The following is a 16,958-nucleotide window of genomic DNA, read 5'->3' on the forward strand; positions in this document are numbered from 1 at the left end:
CTGATCCCCCTGAGGGCCTGTGCAGGCTGCCACCCTCCTCCAAGCCTGTTTTCTCATGTGAAGTGAGGGGGCTGAAATGGGGGACTTCTGGGGTCTCTCCATGACTGACTTCTGCCTCTCATTCAGACCTGGTCCCCTGCAGTCACCAGCCAGCCATCTGTCCCATCAGAGGCTCCCTGCCACATCATTTGTGCCTAGCCCCTGTGCGAGACACCGTGGCCTCAGATGTGGCCGTGGAGGCAGGGGGACAGCACAGGTGAGGGTGGCCAGCACTGTCAGGGGAGGCTTCAGAAACTGGGAAACCTCCGAGCCAAGCCTCGAAGGCTAAGGAGAAAGAAGGTAGAGGGAATGGTGGAGCAAAGTCACAGAGGCCTTTGGGGACACGAAACCCATGTTCCCTGGCTAGGAAGTGCCAGGGGTAGCTGGGATGGAGGCTAGGGATCCCTGTGTCCAGCACATGCGGGCCCTTGATGCCAGGCTGAGGAGCGCAGGGGAGTCAGGGAAGGGCTGAGACCCCCCAGAGTGACAGGGTCAGGAGCGTGCCTCAGGAAAGGACCAGGGGGCGAAGGATTTGATGGAAGAGCCAGTGAGAAACGGTGGTCTCAATCAGGGTGTGGGCTTGAGGGTGGTGAGGAGGGCACTGCCCACTCAGCACCTTTTAGAGGGTTGAATGGGCAGGACTGGGTGACCCGTTGGACTGGGGGGGGGGGGGGGGGGGAGCCGATGTCCAGATTCATGCTAGTGTCCAGCTGTTGGGGTTGGCTCTGCCAGAAGGGACCTGGAGGAGGAGCAGGTGGGGGAGGACATGGTGTGTGCCTCACATCTGCTCAGCAAGTCTCAGGGCCTGAGCTGGGGGATGGCAGAGAGGTCCCCTTTTCCCCCAAAAGGCAGGTCCTGGGGCTACTGGGTCATGGCATTTGGGGATGGGAGGACTGAGGTACACTTAGGCGGTGGCCACACTTCCCTGAAAGTCTGGGATTTTGCAAAGGTGCTGGAGACCCCACTCTGGGGTCGGGGAGGGCCCCAGGGCCCTGAAGAAACCAGGGCTTTGCCAGCTTGTTGAAAGAGCCGGTGCACTTCCCAAATGCTCACCTATCTGCCACCACAGGGCAGCTGGGGAATACTGCAGAGTAAGGAGAGCTGGGCAAGCAACCTGTGTCCTCCACTTCAGCTCACAGGTCCCGAGAGTTCACACCCCTTGCTCCCACAGCTCATCAGCAAGCCCCAGGAAATACCGCCTGGTGGGTTCACTTCTCCCCAGCACCACTGCTACCGCCCCGCCTTCCATCTTTTCCTTGAATGTGCCAAGGCTTTGCCGGCCTGAGCCGTTGTTTTGCTGTTCCCTGGACCTGGAGCCCTCTGCCCCCCCCCCCACCCCCCAATCTTTTTACAGTGGTCTCTTTCTCTTCCTTCATGCCTCAGCTCATATGCCACCCCTCAGAGGGGTGGACCCTGACCCCCCCATCTCAAGCAGCTCCTCCCATGACTCTCCAGCACATACACCTGTTGAGGTATTCTTGGCACTATCTGAAATCACTTTTTAATGTTTGTTTGTTTGTTTTTCCACCGGAGCCTGAATTTGAGACCAAGCCTGTCTACCTCTAATTAGTACCCTTTCCACTCCATCCTGCAGAGGGCCTGAGGGAACTCTGATCCCCTTACTGACAGCAGTCAGCTGGGGCCAAAATCCCTGCCCTGCCCACCTCTTAGGTCTGCGAGAGAATCCCCTAAGAGAAGGAGCCGTCCTTGAGGGGTAGAGGTGGCTAGTACCATCCTGAAAGGCTCAACCTTGTTAGAACTGACCGTGTTTGACCGCGAGAGAGGTCAAGGCCCTTACCGGGGTTGGCACTCACCCCGCGCTCCCGCCCATCCCGGCCCCTTCCCCTGAAGCACGCTGATGTTGGCCACCGGCTCCCCGCAGGAACACTGGATCTCCCCGCAGAACGCAACGCACATCAAGCCTATGCACCCCACGTCGGTCCACGGCGTGGAGGATATGATCCGCCTAGGGGACCTCAACGAGGCGGGCATCTTGCGCAACCTGCTTATCCGCTACCGGGACCACCTCATCTACGTGAGTGCCGCCCCGCCGGCGTGCCAGTCAGGCCCCTCCACGCCCCGCCCCGCCCCACCCCGCCCGTCTCGCCCGTCTCGCCTCCAGCACGCCCGCCCTGCCAGGGCCCCGCCTCCTGAGACTTTGTCCGCTGTACAGCTGGACCCCGGGGCCCCTGCTGGGGCCCATCTGCCAGCAGCCGCTCGCTCGGCGGCGAGGGCTCATCCTCGTGGGCCGTGGCTTTTGTGGTGTGGTTGGGGTGGGGAGCGGTTTGTACTACACCGTTTTCATGTGCCTCTCTAGGCCTTGAAACCAATGGGAGGCCAGAGCGGAGTCAGTGAGCGGCTTGGTGCTTTGCCCAGGCACAGAAGGGCTGCTCTGCTGGGTGTTTGCTAAGGGGCTAGGATCTGCCATCAGGCCTCAGGGGCAAGAGAGGATGGATGGATATCCTCAGGAGGGTGCTAAAGGAGGGAACGTGCTCTGCTCCTCCTCCCCTCAAACCTTGATATTAGAAACACGCACACACACACCACTCTCCACCTTCAAACTCAAGAGGACAGATAAAGATGTCTTCCCCAGCCAGGACACGGCAGATTCCAAGAGGCTAAGCTCAGAGAAGTTCAGAACAATAAGGGTCCGTGCAGATCATTTACTCTGGAGGTTCTCACACTTTTTGGTCACAGGAACCCTTTATGGTCTTAAAAATTATTGAGGATTATTGAGGATCCCAAAGGACTTTTGTATACTGAGTATATCTGTTGATATTTGCCATATTAGAAGTTAAAACTGAGACATTTAGAAACATGTATTAATTTTTGAAAAAGTAACCATGATAAATCTGTTATAAGATAACATAAATAACATTTTTACTAAAAATGACATTTCCCAAAATAAAAAAAATGGTGAGAAGAGTAGCATTGTTTTACAGGTTTTTTCAAATCTCTTTAATGTCTGGCTTAATAAAGCCAACTGGATTCTCATCTCTGCTTAATGTCCAGTCTGATGTGATATTTTGGCTGAAGTGTATGAAGAAAATTTGGCCTGTAGTTGGAAAAGAGAAGGTTTTACAGACTTCCTGTAAGGGTCTTGGACCCCCAGGGGTCTTTGGTCTACACTCTGAGAACTGCTGCTCTAGCCCCATAGCCCAGTTGCAGACAGAGAAACTGAGACGCCGCAGGTTTAATCAGGCCCAGAGCTGTGCCATGCCTGGGTCACTGCCTGCTTCTGACCCAGCCCCATCCTCCAGCAGCGCAAGGGCAAAGGAAACCAAGGAGGTGCAACCCCCAGCAGGGAGCAGGAAGGATCCCCCTCCCCCCCACGCAGTGCTGGCCTGATTATCTCGAGACCCAGGCCCAGGGAAGGCTGGTACTAGGAGCATTACTGGGGGAGGTGTCGGGTCTGCAGGAGTGATTTGGCTCCCAGCTCAGAGGAGTGGTGTTTGGGCTTCTGGAGGTGGGTGAGGTTGGCTGGTAGAGATGGCATTCAGGAGGGGGCATGGCCTGAATAAATGCTGGAGGCAGGGCCATGCTGGTGAGTGATCGGCAGGCACAGCATCCCTCAGATTGTCAGGGCCATGAAGGGGTACCAGGGCCCAGGGCTGGAAAAGTCTCAGAGAGCCCCAGGTGTTGTCACTGAAGAATCACGGCAAGGAGCTCTCAGGGCCAGGGGTTCAGTCCCTCTCAGAAGCCCTGAATTATGGCTCCTCAGCTGCCAGAGAGGTCCTCAGCCACTCTCTGACTCCAGGTCCCTCTGCAGCTTTAGGCTCCGGAGGAGAGGCTGCATGTGGCTCCTTGCCGTCCATTGTTTGGGCATAGGAAGTGACTTTGGCAGAGAGCCCTCTAGCCCTGACGATGCCCCCTCACTCTGTTCCTCAGTCAGGCCTCACCTGCACTTAGGGGGGCAGGGCATGGAGGGTACCTCCAAATGTCATTAGCATCACCCAGGCAGCGGGGAGGAGCTAGAACTTGAGCCCAGGGCAGGGACACCCGCCCGCTGTATCTCATAAGGACCTGCTGGTGTCCACACCCCACTTCTTGGCAGCCCCCTCTTTGTTCCTCTCCCTGGAGGGCAAGTGGTCACTGGTGGGTGCTGGGGTCCTCTGTGGCCACTCACCCAGGCCTGGGCAGTCTTAGGTGAGCAGGGAGCCTGTCTACCTGCCTACAGGGCACTTCCAGGGCCAGTGATTTGTCTTAGTCCTATGCCAAGGCTGGAACCCAAGGCCGACTCTCCTGTCAGAAGACACAGAGGGCCCCATCTCAGGGGAGGAGCTGGGTAAGATGGAAGTTGTCCCACCAGGCCTCCTGCAGACCAGTGTCTCAGCATAGCTCAGGGGCTTCAAGCCTGTGGGTCAGCCACAGTGCAGGCAAGCCGGTCCTCACGCGAGGGAGTCGGTAGGTCAGCTGCATCTAGGAACAAAGGCAAAAACAGGATTCATAAGGGAGAGGAAGGAAAAAACTTCAGACCCCGTGGGCTCAGTGAATCTTGTCTGTAAAGTTAGGAGGGTGGTGAGCTGATGCCCGGGCGGCCAGCAGAGGATCGCTTGGACATTACATCTTCTAGGAGGGTTTCAAAGAAAATAACTGCAGGGATTTATGAGTTCTCCAGAAAGGCCCCAAATCTGAACCATTTGCCTCATTTGAAGTTCTCACATAACCTTTCTGACTTATTTTCTGGGTGAGAGGGAGGAGGCGGGGCCGTCCCTGTGGAGGGATGGGGTAGGGGCCCAGGTAGGTATCTAAGCTGCCTTCTTGTCCAGGATGCCTGGCCAGGAAACCACGCTGTGGCACCTGGAAGGGCTTCAGCTCCAATAGTCTGCCGACCTTAGATTCTCAGTGTCTCTTGGACATGCTCAAGAACTACAGGATTCAAAGAGGTTTCCTTGACTCGCTGAGTTCATGATTGTGTGACTTGGTGGATGAGGTAGGATTAGAGCAGGGCTTTGAAGAAGCAACCGGGCCATCGTTCCACCCGGAAACTGTACCTGTCCCTAACCATGGCAACCTCCTGTCCCTTCATGGATTGGATTACCCTGGGCACAACACATGCACTTAGGATTTCCTCCGATTACCATGGCCAGCTCACAGCCTTGGGCCGGTGGATGCTCTGTTCTCGACTGCCTGTCCTGGGCTCTCCTGCCTCCAGCTTCCCTGTCCCCAGGAGCCCAAGAGAGCATCCCAGGGCCACATATCAGCCCTAGCCACTCCAGGATGAGAAAAGGCCCTTAGAGAACATTTAGCAACCCCTCACTGCATGCCCAGAGAGCAAGGACTGTCCCCGCATTGAGTGGAAGGGCTGGTGGGGACCCAGGGCTCTCTAACGCTGAGCAGAGGCTGCAGCCCTGATCTGGGAGGCAGGAGGCTGGTGTCCAGTCTTGGCGTGTGCCCTTGGGGACGTCCCTATCCCTGTCTGGTCTCAGCCTTTCCTAGGCACAACAGGGAGACTGCATGGAGTGGGCACCTCTGTGGCTCTGGGAAGACTTGAGAGTCCCAGGATGTGTTCTTGGTCTCCATGGCCTGCTAAATGCTAATGAAGTCCCCAGAGCCGACAGGCCTGGGCGCTTCCTGGAGGAGGTGAAATTGATTCCTGCTACATCTCTGTGGCCTCAGGCCCCCTGAGCTCTGTCTGGGGACCCCTAGGGACCACATGTGCTGTATCCCTGGTTTGGGAACAGTCCTTCTCTCTCCCCACCCAACCTGTGGCTCCACAGGGCAGATTTTACTACTAGAGATTTGAGCAAGAGGTCTGTGCTGGGCATTAATTCTCTGCCAATCTGAATCCTTAGAGTCAGAGAGACAGGCCAGAGGGCTCAGGGAGCAGGGCTAAGACCTTGGAGGACCAATGGGCACAGAAGCCCGGATAGGGCCAGGGTCTCATTGCCAGTGGTGGCCAGCCTCCTTTTCAGGAGACCCCAGCTGTTGGCTCTGCAGGTCCTGTGGGTGTGTTTCTGGGGTCTGGGGAAGCCCAGGTGGAGAGGCCAGAGCTGGGGCTCTGGTGCCAGGGTTTCTCATTCACCCCACCCCACACACATCTGCTGTGTGACCTTGGCAAGTCTCCCCACTTCCTGGAGGCTCGCTTCTCTCATCTGCGAAAGGGGAATATGACCACACCTCCCGAGGCCTTCTGAGGAGTAAAAGGGGTGATGGAGTGGGAGCTGCAAAGTCCTGAGCCCAACAGGACTTGCTCTCGCCCTGTTGCTGGAGAGAATCCTCCTCACCGAGGAAGGAGGACTCGTTTCTATTATTTGTTTTGTAGTAGTTAGGTAGATACATACATGGATACATACATATACAAAAAATTATTCATTTTTTCTGCACAGATGGTAGCATCCCTTCCACGCTGTTCTGTGGTTTTCCACTGGCCACATCCCAACCGCCCTTCCCGTCAGCGTGGCTGGGGCTGCCTCAGTGCTGCTGACAGGCCTGTCCCCTCACTACCTTCCCTGCAGGTTGCTGTGGCTGGCGGTGGACGCTGTTCACCCAGTACTTCCCCGCCCATTGATCTAGTTGCTCTTTCAGCCACTCAGCAAATGTTGCTGAGCATCTCCTATGTGCCGTGCATGGTGACAGGCCCTGAGGGATGGAGGCCTTGAATGGGGACTGTAGAGGAATCAACTGGGCATGCTGAAGGAGACCTGTGGGTATGATGATTGTACAGGAAGGTGCCTGGCTTCCTGGAGGAGGCATCATCTCGGCTTGGAACTGAAGGATGAGAAGGAATTATCTGGGTGAAGGGGTAGGGGAAGTGTGTCCCTGGTCTGAGATGGCAGGGGTTGGAATATGGTGCTTTTAACTGAGAGTTTCATGTGAATGGAGCCTCTTGGTTGTGGGTTGAGGTTGACAAGGGTGGCAGGGGCCAGGGCTTGGGGCTTTGTGGGCAGGAAGAGCATTTGGACTTTGTCCGGAGGCTGTGGGAAACTGCTGGAGGGTTTTCAGCAGGGATGATGTGGTTAGATGTTTTAAAAGCTGGCGCAGCTCTGAGTGGAGGATAGATTGTTGTGGGGGCGAATGTGGAAGCTGGGAGCCCAGTGGGGAGGCACCTGCAGTGGGCTGCTGAGAAATGAGCGTGGCCTGGCCAGGGAGGCGGCATGCAGATGGAGAGTGGGAATGGTGTGAGGGAGGGGTGTCCAGGGGCTCCCCAGGTTCCTACCCTGGGCGAGGGATGTGGTGATGCTGTTGGTCAAGTTGGGAAGGCTGGAGAGAGCAGAGTTGGAGGGAAGGGGAAGCTCTGGTCTGGACGTGCTGGTGACATCAAGTAGGGACGTCAGGAGGCTCAGGGCTGAAGGGTTCATGCGCAGGAGGACCCTCTGGGCTGTGGGCAGAGTGGAGAAGGCTGTGGGTGCCATGGGTGGGAAAAGGCCCAGCCCCAGCCCTGGGCCAGCTTCTCAGAGCATCTCAGCATCCCCCATTTCCCTCTCTGGACTGCCTGTGCCCTGCACGTGGCCACGGAGCCTGCTCCCAGGGCCTCCCTCCACTGGGCTCTGACCGCCTCCTGGAGGCTGGTCCATTAGATCTGAAACGGCCTCTGCCTCTAGCCTGGGTGACAACCATTCATCCCTACAACTGCCGGGGTGACCTTTCAGCAGCAGACCTCCCAAATGTCACGCCCTTTCACGCCTCTGTGCTTGCTACCCGTGGGTGGGCCTCCTGGTTCTCCCTCCCCTACACCCCTACCTCATGAGATCTAGGTGCCTCCATCAGGGCCCTCACACCCCAGCCTCCCTGTGTGTCTCAGTAGAGGGTTGTTGAATGGCTGCATGGCATCAGCCTGTGCTGTGTGGGGATCATGGGCCAGATGGCTGGGCATCACATTATTAAGAAGAAATCAGGAAGAAAGTTTAGTTGGCCGTTGTGGCACATGCCTGGAATCCCAGCTACTCGAGAGGCTGAGGCAGGCGAATCTCTTGAACCCAGAAGATGGAGGTTGCGGTGAGCTGAGATTGAGCCACTGCACCCAGCTTGGGCGACAGAGCGAGACTCTGCCTCAAAAGAAAGGAAGGTGGCGTTTATGTACCAGGCACCTGGCAAAATTATGTCTTTTCCCTTTAGTCTTTACAACAGCCAAGGGAAGTGGGTGTTAACCTCCCCTTTTACAAATGAGCAAACTGAGGTTTGCCAAAGGGATATTCTTTGGGGCTGGTTCCTAGTCTGATGCAGGTTTCCACCAGAATCTGGCTAGTTCCCACGGCTGGGCAGGGCCAAGCTGTAGGGGACTGTGCTTGAGGGGTCCAAGAGCAGGGCCTAATCTGAGAATTCAGCAGCCCTGGGCCATGTGGGTGCCATTCGTGGAAAATGCTCTTATAGCCCCTATTCCCCACTGATGAGCTTCCTTTTCTTCTGCTCTGCACTTTGCAACCTCAGACCAACTGCGGAGGGCGGGTGAGTGTGGCACAGAAAGCCAGCTCCAACTGATGTCGTATTTGGCTGCCTGCTTGGCTTGGCTGCTCCCCACCAGCCTCCCACCCCCACCCCACTGTAGCTCTTCCTGCTTGGCTCTCGTGGCACGGTTAGTGGGTCAGCACAGTGAGGCTCAAGTGCTTCCCTCCATGGGCTGATTGGAGGAAGAGGCTTAGGTGGGAAAGGAAGGTCTTCCTGGGCCCAGAGAAGGGCAGTTTCTGGCCAGCTCTCCTGGTCCAGGACAGCCAAGGCCAGGACTGGAGGCTGGGTCTTGGCCCCACCTGGCCCCAGGGTGGGCGTTTCCCCCAGCATGCAGTGCCTGCAGCCAGGGAGGTCAGCTCCCTGCATGGCCACGGTAGGCTGAGGCTGCTGGGGCATAGCTGCGGCTCTGCTGTGATGCACTGAGCCCTGAATGGGAGGGGGAGGGCAGACTGTCACCTCCCCTGGACATCTTTCTTCAGCCTCTCCAGGCCCCAGATATCAATACATCCATTGCCAATTATGGTCTAGGCCTGCCTGACCTTTTCAAGTTTGAGACATGGGGTGGGAGGAGGGAGAAGTAACCCTGAGTGCCTCACCCTGCTCTGGTGGCAGGAGGGCCAGGCTGTTGTCCCCCGTGGCAGGACCCCAAGCCCACAACAGGAAGCCTTGCCTACAGAGAGCCGATCTTTGTGATCTTTGCACTAACAGAGGAGCCCAAGTAGAGAACCCCCTTAAGGCTATCTGAGGTGCGCCTGGCCCCTGTGCCTACGCTGCGCAGGAGGACTGGAGGTGCTCTGTCCCCCGGAGCGCAGCGTCTCCCTTTGTCCTGGGGCAGTGCTACAGAGAGTGGTGCCCACCCAGCCCCCAAGCCACATACCCCAGCTCCTTCAGCTCTTTATAGCTCATTTCTCACACCCCTCTCCCTCACCAACCTGGCCTCCCCCGGACATGGTCCCGTTGATTAATTTCACTCCAGAAGCTTGGGATACAGGGCCTGAAGGCTGTGGTGGGAGTCAGCATTTGCAGAGTACCTACTGTGTGCCATGAATTTTAAAAGATATCACCTCCTCTAATCTTCACAAATAGTTATACTGATTTTTACAGATAAAGAGAAGGAAATCTAGGCGTAGAGACTCCACCTACCTCTTCATCAAATGTCACTGAGCGCTAACTCCGAGCCAGACCCAGTGCTGGACGGATGGCCCTGCCCCAGCTCCTAAGGAGGCCCGATTCTGGCTTCAGGTCCACCCACATGACTCCAAAGCCAAGACTCTTCCCTCCAGAGCAGAGCCCAAGAGCTTTCTAGAGTCAGAGTCTCCCACATAGAATCAGTGAGCTCCCCATCTCTTGCTGCCCACAGACGTACACGGGCTCCATCCTGGTGGCCGTGAACCCCTACCAGCTGCTCTCCATCTACTCACCAGAGCACATCCGCCAGTATACCAACAAGAAGATTGGGGAGATGCCCCCCCACATCTTTGCCATTGCTGACAACTGCTACTTCAACATGAAACGCAATAGCCGTGACCAGTGCTGCATCATCAGGTGGGAGGCCCAGCACCTGTGTGGAGCTCCAGGCTTAGGACCTAGAACTCCAGCTGTGGGTTCCTGCTGATACCTCTAGGAATTGCCCGTGCTATCAGAAATGCCATCTAGTTCCTCAGGAACCAGACCTATGTACTCTGTGCTGTGTAACAATGTAGAAAATCACCTCCCCTTTCTCAGGTATCATATCTCTACGCTACCAAAGCTCACGTTAGCTTTTGAGGCCAGCCTTGCTTACTGCTGGCTCCTGTTAAGTTATGGTCAGTTGACATCTCAGGCTCCTATTTTCTTTTGGACAGAGGGTAAAAGACAAAGCATTGACTGCACATCTAATATGTGTTGTTCTCTATGGCAAGTACAGATGCAGGGGTGTTTGTGTCTGAATGAAGGTGAAGGAGAATGCAGTAGAGCACTGGGCCCTTGAGCCCTGCCCCAGCCCTGGAGGGTCCATATTGTCAGCCTGGTGGATGGGGGAGCTTGTGGATGGTGCACCCTGGGCTGAGTTCCAGTTGGGTGGGGAGTCCCTGTAGGTTGTGACAGGTCCTGCCACTCCCTCTGCAGTGGGGAATCTGGGGCTGGGAAGACGGAGAGCACGAAGCTGATCCTGCAGTTCCTGGCAGCCATCAGTGGGCAACACTCATGGATTGAGCAGCAGGTCTTGGAGGCCACCCCCATTCTGGAAGGTAGGACCAGGGTTCCGAGGGTGGGACCAGGCAGTGGGGCGGGAGAGGGCTTTGCCAGTGACACCCTACTCACTCTGCAGCCTTCGGGAATGCCAAGACCATCCGCAACGACAACTCAAGCCGTTTCGGAAAGTACATCGACATCCACTTCAACAAGCGGGGCGCCATCGAGGGCGCCAAGATTGAGCAGTACCTGCTGGAGAAGTCGCGCGTCTGTCGCCAGGTGAGCCTGAGCACCAGGGATGCAGGAATAGACCCAGGTCCCTGGCCTCAGGGGTCTGCGTGGCCCTGATGCTCCCCCACCTGCCCGTATTGCTGCCTGCTTGCCTCTGTGCTGGAAACCCCACCATGAAACCCACCGATGGGCTTCTCCACAAGCCGTTTGTTAAAATGGTAGACCATCGTCCCAGGCTGGTTCCTGATGGCCTCCTCCGGCCCTCCTCCCCTGGCCCCCAACACTGTGCCCACATTTTCAGGCCCCAGATGAAAGGAACTACCACGTGTTCTACTGCATGCTGGAGGGCATGAGTGAAGATCAGAAGAAGAAGCTGGGCTTGGGCCAGGCCTCTGACTACAACTACTTGGCCATGGTGAGGCCCAGGCGGGCACCTGGGTAGGGGGGCACCCACCCTAGGATTGCAGGGAGCTGGCTGCTGCAGACTCAGCCTTGAGGTCTCACTGGTCACAGGGCTCAGGTGCCAGCTTCTTGCTGGCTTGTCTGGACACCAAGGAGAAGTGGGCCCCTGGCCATTGCTGCCACCAAGCAAAGGGTGGGGGACCTTGGGGCATGCACATGGCAGGCTGGCTTGGGGAGCACCACTTCTTTAGCCTTGGGGAGAGCCCATGCCTGGTTGCCTGGGCTGGGCTGGGGTGGGCCAGGCCACATGGACGTAAGTGTGGGCTACGGCACCTGAAGCATATGTGTGTCTGTGCATGTGTGTGTTGTAGGTGTGACAGGTGACCCTGGACACTTCCTGTAGCTGGCTGGCACACACGTGCACGCACACACACACCCACATCTTGTAGACACACAGAAAATGCGGTGTGCCCCCGTTGATGCCCTGCTTGTATGCAGTTACCTCTCTCCTCTGTCTCCACCAGGGGGTACCTGCCTAGGGGGTCAAGTCCCTGATAGTGGGTATCCCTGGGGGGGCTACAGGAGCCTAGTAGGGCCTAAGTGCTGTGACTGCCAGGTGGGCAACAGGGGCTGGCCTGGCATCAGTGACCTGCCTGCTCTTCTGAAGAAGGGGCACCAGCACCCCCGGATGTGGAGAATGAGTTCCTGGGAAGCCCGGGCTTTCTAGACTCCTCCAGACTTTCTGGAGGAGTTGTGGTGCTCACCGGGTGAAGTCAGCGCCTAGGGCCCCAGGCTGGCCTGGCCTGTCAGGCAGAAAGGGCCTTTTGGGCAGGCAGCCAGGCACTGCCCCTCTGGGGGTACACTGACATCCTCCTGCACCCCACTCTCCCACCCTGCCCACCAGGGTAACTGCGTAACCTGTGAGGGCCGGGTGGACAGCCAGGAGTACGCCAGTATCCGTTCCGCCATGAAGGTGCTCATGTTCACCGACACCGAGAACTGGGAGATCTCGAAGCTCCTGGCCGCCATCCTGCACCTGGGCAACCTGCAGTATGAGGGTGAGGCTGCGCTGCCCTTGCCCTGCCCCACCCCTGCGCCAAGGGCAGTGCAGTGCCTTGCTGCCCACGCAGTATTGGTGGTTCAGTTTCTGTCCCAACACATGCCCTCTTTGGGATGGAAGCTGGGAAGAATTCGCCTGTGGGTAGATTTGAACAGGTCTGCTGGCTTGAAATCAGCTTTGGGTGTAGTGTCGCTGTGCTGACAGTCCACCGTGGAGAGGTACAGTTAAAGTATATTGGGAGTTGTCTATGGACCCTTTAAGATTCACTTCAAAGTTGATTTCTTCTTTAAAGTCAGATGTCTTAGAGAGAGGGTTTATCTTTGAACTAATCATTGTAAGGTGTGAGTGACTGGATAACCATCTTTGGAAAGGGAGAAGGCTAGGGAAGGGAACATGTTCACTCATCTAACATTCTTGGACACCTACTATGTGCTGGGAGGTGGTCCCCTGAGGCAGGTGGCGGGTCCCACTCTGCTCTTGCCCCTGGTTCCCGGCATGGTCCCCAGGCAGAGTAGGAGCCCCAGGAAATGTGCCCAGGGAATGAATGATCCCAGCACTAAGGAGATCATAGTCTAGTCATCTTGAAAGACTAAGAGACACAGGGAAATGTAAGCTGACAGAAGGAAGAGCTTGTGCAAAGGCCCTGAGAACAGAGCACATGTTGGGAAGGGCGATCCAAAGTTTGTCTAACAGGAGCCAGGGCTGCTGCCAAGAGCCCTGGGAGTGGGAAGAGAGCTGCAACGACCAGTGTCTATTCCTTGAATGCCAGGCATGGTGCCATGTGAGGGGCATACATGGTCCCTACCCTCATGGTGCCTGCAGTCTCATGGTGAGAACATTAATCAAATACACCTTGACCCGGGAAGCATTTAGTCACAGTGCTGATGCCCTCCCTAGACAGGGCAGGACCCCGGCAGCAGGAGTGACAGCCTAGTCCTCTTAGGACAGTCCCCTTGCCCCTGTTGCCCACCCTCTCTCCCCTGATGCTGTGCCCTTTACTGCCCATAGCCCGCACATTTGAAAATCTGGATGCCTGTGAGGTCCTCTTCTCCCCGTCGCTGGCCACAGCTGCATCCCTGCTTGAGGTCAGTGCCCGACCTCTCTCCCCTCCACGACTTCTGTCCATCTGAAGGGTTGAGTTCAAGCTCATTGGGGGCTGGGATGTGGGAACCACATTGCTGGGACCCTCTGGTTTGGAGAGCTCTGTTCAATGTGGAGAAGCAACCGTGTGCAGGTCCTGTGCTAGGCATAGGTCCTGGAGGAGCTGCCCTGGGGATGGCGGGGCAGGTGGGGGCCCTGTGATGCCCTGGGCTATGTGACCCTGGGTGAGTCATCCCTGCCTTCTGGGCCTCAGTCTCCACATCTGGGCAAAGGGCACTGGTGTCCATGGGTCAAATGCATTGAGTCTGTCTGTCTTTTAGCAAACACTTACTAGGGTTGGAAAACCGGGATGAATAAAGCCAGAGTTAGGGATGGTCCTAGAAAGGACAGGTGACATGCTGGAGGGAGTTAAGCGGGGCTGTCAAGGAGATAGAAGTTCCTTCCAGGCAACACCAGGGCAGGTTTCCATGGCTGGGGAGAATTTGGCCATGGGCCCTGGGGCTGGCGTGCTTAGTGGAGGCAGTGGTTTGGGCCAGGCCAGTGCTGGAAAGTGGAGGGATCTGGTTGTGGGTAGAGGGAAGGGGCAGTCTGGATGGTGAGCACCGGGGGTGTTGCCTGCACCAGGTGAATCCCCCAGACCTGATGAGCTGCCTGACCAGCCGTACCCTCATCACCCGTGGGGAGACGGTGTCCACCCCACTGAGCAGGGAGCAGGCACTGGACGTACGCGACGCCTTCGTCAAGGTGGGCTGGAAGGAAGGGGCCGCTTGCTCGCCCTAACCCTCGGGAAGTTGGGCTGTTGATGAGCAGGTGCCAAGGAGTCCTGGGAGGCGGGTAGATGTCTGGGTCGCCACCCCTGCCTGCCCCGGGGCCACCGTCGACCTTCCTCGAGTCCCAGGTACCCATGCTCCTCTGGGACCTTCCTAGCTCTGGCCACCCCAGGCCCTTGGCTTTTGGCCTGCTTTGATCAGCCATGCTGTTCCCAGCCCCGGGTTACTCTCTTTGGTCTCTCTGTAGAAGACACAGAAGAGGGGGGCTGGATCGGGTCCTGTTTCTATAGCCCCTCATTTGCCATTCATGGAGCCTTCACCCCCACCACACCAGGCCCTGGGCTGTGTTCGGGGACCTCAGAGATAAACAGGTTGGACAGAGAGATGAGAGCCCCAAGGAGGGCTCCTTCCCCGGCTGCAGGGTCAGGGAAGGCTTCTCAGAGAGGAGCTGTTATCTCAACAGAGCCTTGAAAAATGTATAGCAACTGTTCAAGCAGGAGAAGGGGGCTCCAGGCAGAGGGAACAGCTTAAGTAAAGGGTTGGGGATTCCACATATCACTTTGTTCCATGCAAGGGCTGGAGCGAGGCCATGAAGGGTCCAGGAGCCAGGCCTGTCCCCCGGGGAAGGGTGTGGCTGGGTGCCAGTGGCTGATCGCTGCCTTTCAGGGGATCTACGGGCGGCTGTTCGTGTGGATTGTGGACAAGATCAACGCTGCAATTTACAAGCCTCCCTCCCAGGATGTGAAGAACTCTCGCAGGTCCATCGGCCTCCTGGACATCTTTGGGTTCGAGAACTTTGCTGTGAACAGGTACCACATGGGGCTCTGCTCATGGGAATTTCCTTCCCCAATACGGACATAAGAAATAATCATGTCTCTCTCTTGTGAAGCACATTTAGTTGCCTCCTAATACACTCTGCCAGGCTGTACCACCATCACGGTGGACCCTCTCCCCTTCTTTCTCATCCCCTTGTGTCCCTCACCTCCCCAAGGTCAGCTGAGCCTGGCTGGGGTTGTGAGGAGGCTGTACACGTCCTGAACACTTGGGGAGGCAACCTCTGGTCTCCAGGCCCTGCTGGCCACTGCTGATCTGCCCAGATCCATGCTGCAAGGTGTCTCAAAGCAGGGAGGCTGGGCCTGAGCCACACTTGTGTTGGGGTCTCAGCCACCATTGGGATTCTCTGCCTTTTAGGGGCCGTGTGAGGGGCTGATGAGTGTGTCACTTACAGGTGGGTCCTGGAGCCCCACTTCCTGCTGGAAAGTCAGGACCTGGCAAGTCATGTCAGTTCCTGTGCTGTTTGGATATCTCAAAGCCCTCCTCCAGCACCAAAACACCACACTCAACACACAGGGCTGTGTCTGTGGCTCGGCCTTGTCTGCAGCCGGGGCTGTTTCCCAAGCCTTGTCAGCCCCCTTCCCACCTCCCAAGGCCACTTTCGATATCCCTGTACGGCCCACCAGCCAGCGTCTGGGCTCTTTCTCTCCCAGGCAATCTGCCTGGGGTTTGGGTGCCCACCTGCCAATCCCCAGCCCTCCCCAGGGCTTGATCATGCAAGGGAAAGGGTCCTGAAAAGCCTTAACTCTCCTTCTGGCTCACGGAGTGACCCTGGACAAGTCCTTTGCCCTTGCTGGGCCTCTGTGTCCTCCTCTGCACCTGGAGGGAGGTGGACTTGATAAACCCCCTTGCCTCAGAGTTTGGAGTCCACGATGGGAGCAGCTTGCTAAAGGCCATGCTGCAGGTAGAGGCAGAGCCAGGCCCTGAACTGCAGGGTGGGGCCTGAACAACACCCTTACCCCACCCCTGTGCCCCTGTAGCTTCGAGCAGCTCTGCATCAACTTTGCCAATGAGCACCTGCAGCAGTTCTTTGTGAGACACGTGTTCAAGCTGGAGCAGGAGGAGTATGACCTGGAGAGCATCGACTGGCTGCACATTGAGTTCACCGACAATCAGGACGCCCTGGACATGATCGCCAACAAGCCCATGAATATTATCTCCCTCATCGATGAGGAGAGCAAGTTCCCCAAGGTGGGCGGGTCCTGCCACCGCCTCCCGGGTTTCTTGGGCGGGCACGGCTTCCTTCCCTGCTCTGAGCCACAGCTTTCCTCATCTGCAAAATAGGACTAATGTTACCCACCCCTCAAGGTGGCTCTGGGGCCAATTCAAGTACAGTCATCTGCCATTTGGGAATCACCTACAGTCCACAGGGTCCTGGGCCAGGCCATGAAGATCCAAGCATGCAGTTGGCACAGAACGGGTGCTTAGGACACAGCATATATCTCAGAGCTGGGGAGGGGGAGACGGGATTGCACCCCTGATTTTAGTCTTGGGAAATCGATTGTCTAAACTGGAATGCACTTTCAAAGTTGCGTAGTTCCAATTCATCCACTTAAGAGATGGGGAAATGGGGGCCCAGGGAGCTCCTATGTGAGGTAGAAATAAAGGGAGGGAAGCTCCTGAAGAAGAGACAGGGTGCAAAGACATGGGCAGGGAGGGGAGTGGGGCCCATGGAGGAGAGGGTGGACTCACAGTTGCCCCTCCACTCCCCAGGGCACGGACACCACCATGTTACACAAGCTGAACTTCCAGCACAAGCTCAACGCGAACTACATTCCCCCTAAGAACAACCATGAGACTCAGTTTGGCATCAACCATTTTGCAGGTGTCGTCTACTATGAGACCCAAGGTACAGAGGGCTGCCAGCTGTCTGTCGCTCCCTGCCTGTAGCCCTGCCTTCCCCTTCTCCAGCCCAGGAATAAGATATCCGGAATTTTAAAGATTTTTTAAATTTGTGATCA

The 16,958-nt window shown here is 56.7% G+C and overlaps 1 protein-coding gene across 3 annotated transcripts in view; it reads left to right on the forward strand.

Moving 5' to 3' along the window:
- The window catches only part of MYO7A (myosin VIIA), an 87,294-nt gene that overhangs the window by 18,245 nt on the left and 52,091 nt on the right, over window positions 1–16,958 (forward strand). For all 3 annotated transcript variants that reach the window (XM_026446990.2, XM_026446992.2, XM_026446991.1), the window contains exons 4-14: window positions 1,922–2,074; window positions 9,788–9,972; window positions 10,534–10,655; window positions 10,736–10,878; window positions 11,132–11,245; window positions 12,137–12,290; window positions 13,301–13,377; window positions 14,018–14,137; window positions 14,830–14,972; window positions 15,978–16,188; window positions 16,711–16,846. In XM_026446990.2, coding sequence (XP_026302775.1) covers window positions 1,922–2,074; window positions 9,788–9,972; window positions 10,534–10,655; window positions 10,736–10,878; window positions 11,132–11,245; window positions 12,137–12,290; window positions 13,301–13,377; window positions 14,018–14,137; window positions 14,830–14,972; window positions 15,978–16,188; window positions 16,711–16,846 — 1,558 coding nt within the window. The remainder of the gene's footprint in view (window positions 1–1,921; window positions 2,075–9,787; window positions 9,973–10,533; window positions 10,656–10,735; window positions 10,879–11,131; window positions 11,246–12,136; window positions 12,291–13,300; window positions 13,378–14,017; window positions 14,138–14,829; window positions 14,973–15,977; window positions 16,189–16,710; window positions 16,847–16,958) is intronic.

The sequence above is a fragment of the Piliocolobus tephrosceles genome, chromosome 13, assembly GCF_002776525.5.
Source record: "Piliocolobus tephrosceles isolate RC106 chromosome 13, ASM277652v3, whole genome shotgun sequence".
Taxonomy (NCBI): domain Eukaryota; kingdom Metazoa; phylum Chordata; class Mammalia; order Primates; family Cercopithecidae; genus Piliocolobus; species Piliocolobus tephrosceles.